At 46.6% G+C, this 12,794-nt stretch overlaps 1 protein-coding gene across 1 annotated transcript; it reads left to right on the top strand.

Annotated features, from left to right (window-relative positions):
* Window positions 1-3,505: 3,505 nt before the first annotated feature.
* PROX2 (prospero homeobox 2) lies at window positions 3,506-12,291 on the top strand. Its single transcript, XM_069492980.1, has 4 exons — window positions 3,506-4,825; window positions 9,033-9,140; window positions 10,178-10,372; window positions 12,106-12,291. Exons 1-4 carry the CDS (start codon window positions 3,506-3,508, stop codon window positions 12,289-12,291), a joined length of 1,809 nt encoding a protein of 602 aa, XP_069349081.1.
* The last annotated feature ends 503 nt before the right edge of the window (window positions 12,292-12,794 follow it).

Raw genomic sequence — 12,794 nt, 5'->3', positions numbered from 1 at the left:
CCTCACTTCTCCTTCTAATCACTGCCCCATTTCTCTCTTTATAAAATTCCTTGAAAGAGCTGTCATATATAATGTCACCAACTTGTCCTCTCCCTCAAATCCACTCCAGTCAGGCTCTTCCTCTCTGCACTCCACCAAAACTGATCAGGACCCTTAATAACTCCATATCACTAACTCAAATGGTCAATCCCTTTTTGACTTGGCTGCTCCCTCCTCCTAGAAAACACTTTCTTCTCTTGCTCCCAGGACCTCACACACCCCTAGAAATCCTCCTACCTCCCTGCGCTCCTTCTCAGTTGCTTTGGTTGATCCTCCCTTGTCTCTAGCCTCTTCCTGTCCCTATGTCCCAGGACTCAGACTATCTCTATGTACAGTCACTCCCTTAATGATCTTATCCAGCAACATGCTGACAAGTCCCAAAGTTATATTTTTAGCTCAGATCTCCCCCACTGAGCTCCAGGCATATTTATCCAACTGCTTTCTTGACATCTTCAGTTAAATGTCTAATAGTTATCTCAAATTTAACATGTCCAAAACTGAGCTCCCAATATTCCCCTGCTCCTTCTGCAGTTCTCCCCATCTCGATTCATGCAACTCCATCCTTCCAGCTGCTCTGGCCAAGAACTTTGGAGTCACAATGATGCTTCTTTTTCTCTTGCACCCCACATCCAAACTGTTAGCAAATCCTATTGCCTCCCGCTCTAACATATCTGAGACCTGACATGACTTCCCACTTCCATTGCTACGTCCTGGCCTGAGCCATCATCGTCTCTCACCTAAGTTATGGCAATAGCCTTCTAAGTCGTCTCCCTGTTTCATCTCTTGTCCCTCCGCCCAAGTCTATTCCCAACCCAGTAAAGAATGATCCTTTTAAAACTAAATCAGATCATATCTCTTGTAACCCTCTAATAGGTCCTCATTTATCTCAGAGGAAAGGCCAACTTTTTTCAGTGGTCAACAAGACCCTACATAATGGCCTTCCATTACTTACTTAGTATGTTATTACATCTGTCTCCCTCTGGACGAATGCTAGCTCCACATGGGCAGAGGATGTTGTTGGTGTCAGCACTCAATCCATGTTTGTTGAATGGATGAATGAGTATAGCAGAAAGATCAGAGCAAAGAAAGGCTAGAAAATGGGAGACCAGTCATGAGGTATTGGAATCATCCAGAGGAAAAATTATGAGACCCTGAATCAGGACAGTGGTAATGGGAATGGCATGGCAGAATGTAGTTCAGAGCTGTTTTTGCCATAAATTTATCAGCCATGGTGACCACATCAATGTTGAGGATGAGGAGTTGGGCAGGAGGCGAAGAGACTCCCCAGATTCCAGCTTAAACAACAAGATGCGTAGTGGGAGAGGTGAAGCAGATGAAGGGGCAGCTATGAAGTTTGGGTTTGAACACGTTGAGTTGGAACAGGAAATGTTCAGTTCGCGGTCAGAATAACCAACCCCCTCTTCTTTTTGGAGGCTACTTAACTGAAAATATATTATGTCATTTGTGTCATTGTTGTACCATCCCTCTTGGTTAAGTATCAATTCTGCCAGTTTAATGATCATTCTTATTTTAGTTAGAAAGCAGGTAATGTAAGCTTAGTGATCCAGTCAAGCTTATCAGATGATAAGATCTGTTTTAAAAATAATTTTTTCCTGTTATACAAATAATAGTTGTCATTGTCAAATTATCATAGGAAGTTAAGAAATGTTTCTCTCTCCAACAAGTGGTAAGCCATCTAAACTGCTGGTACCGTATAAATATGGCGATTAACAAATTCTGTAATTTAGATTAATTTGGTAAGTCATCCATTTTCATTTTAGTAATTTACAAATATCTTACTCAAAGCAAGAATCTTCTAATTATTCTGACCCAAGAACCTAGCCTTCCTTCAGCAGCATTTGTCCCAGGATGGCAGTGCAGCCGCCACCACTGCCTGCCCTCCACCCTCGTCCTTGGTGTGACATTGCTAGAGACTGTAACACAGGGAACAAACGTGTCAGGGTCCCCTGCCGGTCACCCAGCAGCTCCAGGTGGAGGCTGTGGCCCAGCCTGCAGACACCTACAGTGGGCCTGAAACCCACTGGCTGCAGCCGAGCTGAGAGGATTCCAAGCAAGCTTTAGGATGGAAGTGGGTAGAAGAAAGTCAGCTCTCTCCTGCCAGCATTTGTGCCAGAGAAGCAAAGGAGAGTGGAAATCTGTAGAGGAAAAAAGTTCATTGACCTCCTCTAGGAAAGGATGAATCGGCTTCATGGACACAGAGGTCGGTCTCGGTGTGGCTGGAGTCAGAAGATTGCAGTCTTAGTAACTGAGAGTTACTCTTGGCCTCACAGAGCCTCAATTTACTCCTCTGTGAAATGGGAGAATGACACTGACTCTCAAGGTTGGTGTGGTAACATGCAGTGAGGTAACATGTAAGGACGTTCTGTAAACTCCAAGTGCCTCATGACTGCTATGGGTCACTTCTTAGGTGTCAAAAGCCCCTGGTTAAGGGTACAGTGTAATTTGATACTTTGTGGGAGAAAAACGGCTTCAGGCAACCTTTCCTGAAATAGTTCCCTCTTCCCTCCATTCCCTCTCCTCATTTCCAACCTCTTATTGTGCTTTTTGTTCATAGCAGGTATCACTCCCTAAAAACATACTTGTTTGTTCGTTCTCTGCTTCCCTTGCCAGACTGCCAGCTCCATGAGAACAGACCCTGCTGATCTTGCTCACCACTGCCTTGCCAAGTGTCCAGAAGAAGGCCTGGCATGTAGTAAGTGCTCAGTAAACAGTTATTCAATAAATAGCTGAGTGATGAATAAATAATCTGACCTTTCCAGGAGTCAGGACAGCAGTGCTTCAAATGCAGGTTCCTGTGCCAGTACTGAGGGTCCGACTTAGCAGATCTGGCCGAGCCTACTGAATTTCCTATTTTTTAAAAGTACCCAGGTGATTCTGTTGCTCTTAACTCACTAAAAAAGTTACTCTGAATCAGACAAATCTTGGTTTGACCCCAGCCTGTAACTTACTAGACGCATGACCTCAAGGAGTAACTTCTTAACTTCTCTGAGCCTGGTTCCTTATTTGTCAATAACAGGAATGATAACATTCTCAGGGAGTTGTTATGAGAATTAAATTAGATAGTAGATGTAAGCTTGGCCGTTGCCTAGGAGCTGGTTAGAGATGCAGACGCCCCACCCCAGAGACACTGAATTGAAATGTGCATTTTAGCAAGATCTCAAGGTGATTCATTTGCACAATCAAGTGTGAAAAGCACTGTTCAAAGTCACACGTACTGTTTTCTTCCTGTCTCTGATTTCAGGAGTCTTCCCAGAAGGTTTTTAAGTCCTGGCACCCCAGAATCTGACTCCTTCTTCTGCGACAGCAGCTTTTCACCCTCCTATGTGCAGAGGAGGAACCCAGCTCGTTCTGGGTGCACGTCCAGCTGCGGAGATTACGGGGAGGGATTCCTGAAGTCCTTTGGCCCCTTCACGGAACTCTGAACAAGTGCCTGGGGAGCCAGGGGATGGACCCAAACTCCATCTTGCTTTCTCCTCAGTCCCGGACCTGCTCCCACCTGGCAGAACCGTGTATGGAAGGGGAGAGAGGCCCATCCCCCCAAGAGCTGGGTAGAGACTCCCCCTTTCCCTGGAACCAGGTCCCCAACTCCAGCCTCGCCGACCCCACCTGGTTTGGGGATGAGCATGTCCAGGCAAAGAGGGCCAGAGTGGAGACCATCATCCGAGGCATGTGTCTCTCCCCTGGCCCTCCGGTGCCAGGCAACGCCCGAGCCAGGGACAGCCCGTGCTGCCTAGAGAAGGCCCGAGAGCGGAAGAGGAAGCAGAGCCTTCCCATGCAGCAAGGCCCCCTGAAGCCAGGCCCTGCCTGGGGCGGGAGCAACAGGAAAGGGGGCCCTTGGGTGAGAGAACAACTTCACCTGCTGAAGCAACAGCTAAGACATCTGCAAGCGCACATCCTGCAGGCTGCTGAGCCCCGGGACACAGCTCAGGGCCCAGGAGTGGCTGACAAGGGGAAAGCCCCGCTGAGTGTGAAGCAGAGGAATGGCTGTGGGTCCGGCCCCTGGGCTATGGACAAGGACCACCACCAGGGTTCCATTAAGGACCTCGCTGGGGCAGAAAAACATAGAGTGTCTGAGGTTGAATACCAGTCTGGGGAGCCCAGGTTCCTTCCTTCCGGAGCACCGGCTTTGCTGGAGGTTCTGAGGAAAGAACTGACCGGGGCAGTGTCCCAGGCTGTGGACTCAGTATTACAAAAGGTGCTGTTGGATCCTCCAGGCCACCTGGCTCCGCTGGGCAGAAGCTCCCAGGGGCTAGTGCCAGAGGGTAAAAGCGAGCCCTCACCTCCCAGGGAAGGCACCTATAAAGGTCCATTTGCTCTGGCCGCCTTGCCCAGAAGGGTCCAGCCACAAGGTGGGGTCCCATTGGGAAACTTACCACTGGCTAAGCCTCCAGATTCTCCTAGGTACCCCATCTCTCCAAGAATGATCTCCAAATCCTATCAGGGTCCCCCAGCAAACCGTCCCTTGACTGTGCCTTCCCACGTCCAGGAAAATCAGATTCTTAGCCATCTGCTGGGTCATGGACCCAATGGCCATTGGAGCGGCGGTCCTCCCCAGGACTCATCTTCCCAAAGTCACCCCTCACCAGAGTCTGCCCCACGGCCTTGGGGAGCTTCCAAACTGCGACCATCAGTGTTGAGCCAGCAGCAGTGCCCGCTGCCTTTTACCTCCGCCCATCTGGAAAGCCTGCCCCTTCTTCCCGTGGTGAAGATGGAGCAGGGCGGCCTGCACGCTGTCTCGGAGGCACTTCCTTTCTCTTCCGTCCACATATCCTTTACTAGTGATTGAAGTTCTCATTGGCACTGTCCAGAGAAACAGGAACACCGGAAGCTGAGGAGGAGGGGGACAAATAACCATACTGCAAACGGAATAGCTTTGCTTTCCCAAGTCTTCCCACAGGGCATTCATTCCCTGTGGCTCACAGCTTATTAGTTTTAAAGTGATGCCTACATTCTGGAATTTAAGGATCCTGGGAAGGTTCATTTACCTTCTTTTGTGACCTATGAGATACTGCCACCATTGACTTAATTCCTTTGGGTCTGAAAGGGTTTTGTTTGTTTTTAAACTCAAATGGGCTTCCAAAATACGATAAATACCCTATGGAAGGAAGAACCCCATACTTTGTCAGCTGCCCAGACACCTAGGCAGAGGGTCAAGGCAATGACCTCATCTGAGGTATGGCTTCCCCAACCCCACGACTCTCCAGGCAAAAAGGCCGCACGGTCTAGATAATTCATGGGGAACATACGAGGGACCAGGAACTGCTGGGGCAGATGGGAAAGGAGTTTTCCTCAAGGACTAGACCCGGAGAGGCAGCTGGAAGGGGTCAGAGCTCTTCGGTTTAAGGAGCAGCTTCCAAGCTGCAGCTAAGTGGGCTGGAGATGGGAGGCTGGGCACATGGAGGAAGAGGAGGCCCCCATGAGGAAGCCTGAGAGGCCCAGGCTGATCTGCAGGCGTCTGGATCTCATTGCATCATCTTTGCAACCCTTAGGCTGACCCCATTTTCTTAAAGCATTTCCCAGAGTATTATATCACCCTCAGGATATTAATAGTTGTTAAGTTAGAAGAAAAAGCAGCTTGGGCAAATACTGGGTGAGCTTCTTTGCTGGGGGACTTCTCAGAGCCTTTAACATGCTGAAGTCCAATGGAAGCTCTAAGAGGAAAATGTATTCAGCCCCAAACTCATATGACAAAGAACCCTTTTGTTATAGCCTATGATGCGAGAAATGACCACCTAAAGACCGAATTGAGCCAAATTAGGAGTCTTTATTAGCTGGCCAGCGACCACTCCTGTTCTGGGAAAGTCCAGAGACAGAGAATGGCCCCGATCTTAAAGTGGGCAGGGGTTATATACTTTCACCACTAACAATACTAACAATACACATACAGCTCAGAACATGTTGATTACAATAATTCATAAGCAAGCAGCCTTACAAAAGCAAATAGCATCTGTTAAATCAAGGAACATTTCTTTGAGGAACATCCAAGGAACATTTTTCCAAGGAACAGCCAAGCGTAGTACAATGTAACTATACACACCTAATGATTTTAAACAATCACTTACAAGTTAATCACTGTATAACTTTTTTTTCTGCTATTCACGTATTCTTCTCTCAACTTCACACAACAGTGAGTCCGTACACCAGATGCCTGCACTAGCCTGCATACAAGATGGCTTCCCTTAAGCTCATAAAACTATAGTGAGTACCGCGCTTCATCACACCTCTTCCAACAAGCATCTTGCAAGACTGAAGTTCCTGAGAACATATTTTGGATGTTGCTTTTTTAGAGATGTGCTCACGCTGCTGCTTCCCGTGGGCAGCCTTGAGCTGAGTCTCCAGAGGTTGATATATCTGTGGAGTAGCGTAACCCAGCGTGGAGAGTCCTGTCCTCTGCCTGGCAACGGCAGAGAGAGTGGCAGGATCCAGCGGGGCCAGCTCACCCCCACGCCATAGCCCGCCCTTGTGTCCTAAATGCTACGAGCGCCCCCTGCTGGCCGAATGTGCTGGACACACGCGGAAGCTTTCCTGGAAGGCAGTGAGCGACCATAAAACCCAGGCTAAGAACACTTCACTTGCCACCACTGCTAGGGAATCTTCTTGGAGGTAGAGAGACACCAGCACAGATAGATTTTCTGTATGTGAAAGTTTACCTGTCTGGGCCCTTGGTAAGCACTGGTTAAGATTCCTCATTACATTCAGGCAGCGGCCAAAGAAGCTCAGGAAGACTCAATCCCCAAAGGTTTGCTGGTATTTGTTGAGCCTGTCCCTACATGTGCCTGTCCCTGCCACATAAAATGGGGATTGGGCTCACAGAGCTTCAGGAGGTTTCAGGGCCCATCCTAAGAAAGACCTAAACCTGGCCTGGCTGTGCGGGTGAAGCTCTAGGCAGCATCCTGGCCCCCAACTCTTCCCTCATCCCTACTGCCTGTATTCCAGCCTTAGAGATTTATTCCTGCGGGCCATGGAAGCCACCTAAGAGCAAGCTGCTCTAAAGTGCTAAAAGACCTTTCACAGTCACATGCCATCCCTGTGACCAGTAGGGCAGGTGTGAAGATCACAATCAGGGTAACATTTACTGAGCACTTCCTTGTGGCAGGCACTGCTACTAGCAGTTCACATGTACACGTCCACCACCACTTAGCCACAATTCTGAAATCCAAAAAGCTCTGAAAAGCCCTATGATTTTTCCCCCTAAGATTCATGCAATCTTTTTTGGTGGCAAAACCTGACTTGCACTGATTGGATGCTATTTATAGACTTTATCCCACATAGTAGTCATACGTGTTGCCGTAGAAATATCAGTGCATTGGATTACAGGCTGCCTCTGCTGTGGATGTTAATGAACATATGGTATAAACATCATATTACCTTTATAAGTTAACAGAAATTCTGAAATCTTAACTCTATTTGGCAATGCCATATCTCAGATAAGGGGTTGTGGGCCTGTATTGTCTCACAATCTCCAGCATCCACTCTAGGATCATCTGGAAAGGCAGGGACAGAGCAGTGAACTAACTTGCCCAAAGTCACAAGATAGGTAAGTGAGGAACCAGAATTCAAATCCAGGATCTGACAGCCACACACAAGCTTAACCACTATACTATATATAGAAATGAGGCCCAGAGCAGTTAATTGTCTTGCCCAGGGTCACACAGCTCACAGATGACTCAGTGTCTGAAACTGGGTCTTTGGACTCCCAAATCCAGGATTCTTTTCACATTTATGAACCTGCAGGAAGGATTAGTAGGGCCAATAGGGCAGGAGTCAGGGGTCCATGCACAACAGGCTGGGTGCCTGGGCCAGCTATAATCATAGTTGGTTGGTTTGGGTTTTTTGTGGCTAAAGTGATGTATTCTATGGGGAAGTTTTAATTGTCCTAAGTTACAGCTCTCAGACCAGAGATCCAGGTTACTCTGTGAAATGCTTCTCACCCAACCCGAGGACTGTCCCTGGGAATGCTAAGCGTACTTGTGTAAGACTCTTTATTTCCCTCCCACCCTTGTGCTAGGCAGTCACACCACAGATCCTCTGTTCTTGTTAAATGGGGAGGACTCTGTTCCCTGAGCGAGGTGTGGTTTGGAATATAATATCCATACATGTGTATGGATTAAGGTTGATTGTTCACTCACTCATTCTTTCATCCAACAAACATTTATTGAGCACCTACTATGTTCCTAGCACTGGGCTAGGCACGTGAAACTACAGAGATGAAAAGGTCCTTGCTCTCAAGGAGCTCACAGTCTAAATCGGGAGACAAACATGCAGTAAAAATTCCAGTAAGGTCATTGCCACAACACAGGTTTGTACAAAGGGTCTTGGTAGCCCAGGGTAAGGAAGGCCTAATTTGGCAAGGAAAGGTTTCACAGAGAGGAGCTTCTGAGCTGAGACTTGAAGGATGAGGGAAAGTTCTGTCAGGCACATGGAGAGCAGATGCAGCCCAACAGTTGAAGCTTCTTGAGCAAGAGCAGAATGTGAGCTGGTACTCAGTCTGGGTAGGTGCTTGCTGGCTTACCCACTGTAAAGGCAGTTACAAGAATGAGAGCCAGAATGGGGACCATCTAGTTGACTCCTCTCATTTTATAGATGAAGAAACTGAGGCAGAGAGGGGAAGTAAATCTCTATGTGGGGTTTCAAAATGGTTTATCTGGGATAGAACTGCCATCTCTTCCCATCCTATTCTGACAGCACGCACACATGCACAAAGCGCAACAAATTGTATTTGATATCATATATGCCTTTACACATCAACATTTCTGGAATCCTGTAACTTAACTGTGCATATATGGTATCCAGTTTAACTGATCAGAGTTTCCAGAGACACAAAAATGGAGCAAGTATACCATTCAACCAGAAAAAAAAAAAGATAAAATAGAAATCACAAGGAACAGGACAATCCACTATTTGGATGAGCTGATAAAACCGTTTGATAAACTTGTGTTTTAAATTGTGAATTTTCCTTGACACTGAGATAAATCCAGGAGGGTCTAAACCCTGGTCATTTGAAGAAGGCCAAACTAATGTTCTTCTTCACACGATACCCCAGCTCCAGCCTCCTGAAGGCATGTTTCCCCGATGTTCAGGTAAAGTCACTCAACCAAGTTCAGCCTCTGCAGTGTTTTGCCTGGGGTGAGGCAAGTCCTCGGGCATCGTCCGTGCACTTCACGCTCCCCTTTGTGTTGCTGGTGGAATCAGTGCACTGTCCAGTTCTGGGATGTGACTCTGCCCAAATAATCGTGACAAATTTTAGGCTAGGCAGGTTTGGTATCTGAATTTTTAAGCTTTTGAGCTGTAGATAAACCCAGAAACACATTAGAAGGGAAAGTAGAGAGAGAAATGCTAGTAAAGTGGCATTTTTGGCCTGGTTCTCTGTCTTTGCTAGGGACATTATAAAAAAGAATATATAGTCAGACACTGTCAAATTTACATTCAAATTGCTGTTTCAAAACTGAAAGTACACACAGATCAAATGTGACATTAAGGAAAGTCAAACTGATTGTTGGAACCAGACCTCGCTTGTTACCCAAAAAAGTTTCTGAGGGCCTCCTTTACCCTGGGTGTTAGGTTAGGGGCTGTTAATACTTTGGATGTGTATCACTCAAGTTTTTCAGGTCTTTCCCTTATAATCAGTTGCTTGGTTGATCTCTGCAGCAAACTCCAATTTCAACTCATTCTGCAACTCCAAGTTGCCAGTTAACTGCTCTGTGACTTGCACCCTTCCCCCACTTCCCTTGGCCGTTTACCCAGGCAGGAGGCTCTAGGGCTGCCATGTAGTCGTCTGGATGCAGCAAAAGCTGGCACCACACTGGCCTTGGCCCTGCACCCTCCCTAAGTCACATTTAGACACCATGAAAACCTTTTCATGGGTGAAAAACCTGCATAAACTAGCATATCAAAAAACATTTATTTTCTAATGGGTATTGTAGCTAATTCAGATTTCTTTTTTGAGTATAACTGAATAGGCTTAGAAAATAGCTGGGATTTCTTTTTTTTAATGGAAGCCCTTGCTAACGTTGGCTGAAGCCATTCATCTTAACCCTCATGTTGAACTGGAAGTGGACAGTCTAATTCTGAGCACTGATGGTAAATGTCTGACTTGACGGACCCCTTGTTTGTACAGTTCAACCGCTGCATTACTTCCCAGATGATCAAGTGGTTCAGCAACTTTCGTGAGTTTTATTACATCCAAATGGAAAAATATGCCCGGCAAGCAATTTCAGATGGTGTTACAAATCCCAAAATGCTGGTGGTTCTCCGAGATTCAGAACTTTTCCGAGCTCTCAATATGCACTATAACAAGGGAAATGACTTTGAGGTAAGACCATGTATGGGGGTCTGATGCGTGTCTTCCCCATGTGACTGGAGCTCTAGAAAGATCCTCTTCTGTGTGTCCTTAAGTTACTGAGAGCTAGGGCAGCCTGGGGCCAATCTCTGTATCATCCACCTCAACATCTTTTAGGCAAATGTGGATGCAGCAAACCGAATAGATAGCCAGTCTTCATTCTGAAACTTAAGCAGAGGTCTGCCAGGTGTTATGCCACTTTAGACTTACTACTCTGAAATTATCACGTTTTATAATTTATTGACCTTTTTGCCTTAGTGCCAGGAGACTCAGGAATGAATGCTGGGCTCCGTTGTAGCACCTAGTTTTGGCCTAGGTTTTCTGAAGAATTTCTGTTCATTATGTGGTGGGTTTTTTTTTTTTTTTTTTTTGAGACAGAGTCTCACTCTGTTGCCTGGGCTAGAGTGAGTGCCGTGGCGTCAGCCTAGCTCACAGCAACCTCAAACTTCCGGGCTCAAGCGATCCTCCTGTCTCAGCCTCCCGAGTAGCTGGGACTACAGACATGCGCCACCATGCCCGGCTAATTTTTTTTTTTCTATCCTGACCTCGAGCGATCCACCTGCCTCGGCCTCCCAGAGTGCTAGGATTACAGGCGTGAGCCATCGCGCCCGCCTTATGTGGTTTTTATCCGTATTCTCACTTGACCAGTTTTATTTATGGGCCTTCTATCGCAAGTCCCCTTAGATCATTTCTAGAAAGGACAAACTATACTCAAGCTTCTCAGTACGTTGGGGATCTCTATGAAGGCACACTGGTGGCATCTTAGAGGTTAAGTGTCAGTGAAGGGTGACTCTAAGTGTCACTGGTGCAAATTCCTAATCAAGAACACACGTTGCCTCATGCACAGGCGTCAGCTGTTAGGCTGGCATCTTATTCTGCAGGTGCCAGTTGTGTCTGGTCACTGATTACACTTCCCTTTTCTTGCCTTTCTCACCTGACTGTGATCACAAAGAGCAGTTTATTGATACCTCCAAGAAATACAAGAACTATTGGCATCCACTGGTTGAATGCTCAGTCAGAATGTTTGGAAAGCTAAGCCTATCTGTGGGGAACATGGACCATGCCTCCTTTCTGAGGCTTGAGAGGTCAGGGCCAGTATAGGGTGGGTGGCACTGCCACATCTTTCCACACGGGGACAGTCGTTTGGCATGCAATGGCAGCTAGCCCCAAGCCAAGCGGGATGTGGAGAGCCTGTAGGACACTGCCTCATTCATGGTGCCAGTATAGATAAGGGTCCTGGAATAGCCCCCCTCAACTGGCTTTGAAAACAGGAACATTAAGCCCTTCAGATCCAGCCCTAAAAGGTGGTGGCATGAGGAATGATAGTTCCAAGCTTTTTTCCTTTCCACAATAGGTACTAAGGGAAAGAATCTGAAAACCACTTTGAGCCACAGATTTAATTTCAGTAAGATTTTCCTACTTACTTACTAAAAAGTCACCCACTGGTAGAATCAGCAACTCCTAAAAAGGGAGTGTCCCTCATTCACTTTCTCCCAGGGCTGTCTCATTGAACTGTCATATTTCAAGTTTGTGTTTGATGGGGAACAGGGGATTCCTAGGGCTGCAGAAATCAGGGGCCAGTAGAGCAGGGATGCTCTCAGCCCCCTACCGGGGGAACAGGCAGCATCCGCTAGTGAGGTCTCTGCGGCACCAGTGCTTCCCAGCCTCACGTCTTTTCTTTCTTGTGGGTCTCTTTGGGAATGCAGGTCCCAGATTCCTTCTTGGAAATCGCCAGCTTGACATTGCAGGAGTTCTTCAGGGCTGTCTCCGCAGGGAAAGACTCAGATCCTTCCTGGAAGAAACCCATTTATAAAATTATTTCGAAACTGGACAGTGACATCCCAGAGATATTTAAATCTTCCAGCTGTTCTCAGGAGCTGTTGCAGAGTTAAGATCCCACAAAATGAGGAGTGACTGGCCAGGGTTTCCTGGGTTTGTCTTAAATGGCAGGTTAGCTGTAGTCATATTAAAAAAAAAAAAAAAAAAAAAAAAAAAAAGCACAAGGAACCCCCTCCCCAGCATACACACCAAATAGGTACTGTTGTGATAATTTATTTTCTTTTCCAGAATCATCAGAAATTTAACCTTAGCTACAAAATATATCAACTAAATATATTGGTGTGTTGGTAGCATATTGTAAAAGGAACACAAGTTTGGAACCACAAGGCTTGAATCTCAACTCCATTGCTTCCAGATGTTGTGACCCTGGGAACTTCCTGGTATCTCTGCATCTATAAAACAAGGATGTGATGATCAAAAGATAGGATGTCCTAAAGTGCTATGTAACATTTCTCACTCACTACACAAATGTTGTTTTTCCCCCTTGGCTTTGAGATAAGGTTACCTTATTTGGGGTTTTTATAAACTGCTGTTTTGATGTTAGTTACCGCTTTAC

The sequence above is a fragment of the Eulemur rufifrons genome, chromosome 2 (assembly GCF_041146395.1).
Source record: "Eulemur rufifrons isolate Redbay chromosome 2, OSU_ERuf_1, whole genome shotgun sequence".
Classification (NCBI taxonomy): Eukaryota; Metazoa; Chordata; class Mammalia; order Primates; family Lemuridae; genus Eulemur; species Eulemur rufifrons.
The sequence above is the reverse complement of the archived record's forward strand: the minus strand, read 5'-3'. Positions and strand labels throughout refer to the sequence as shown.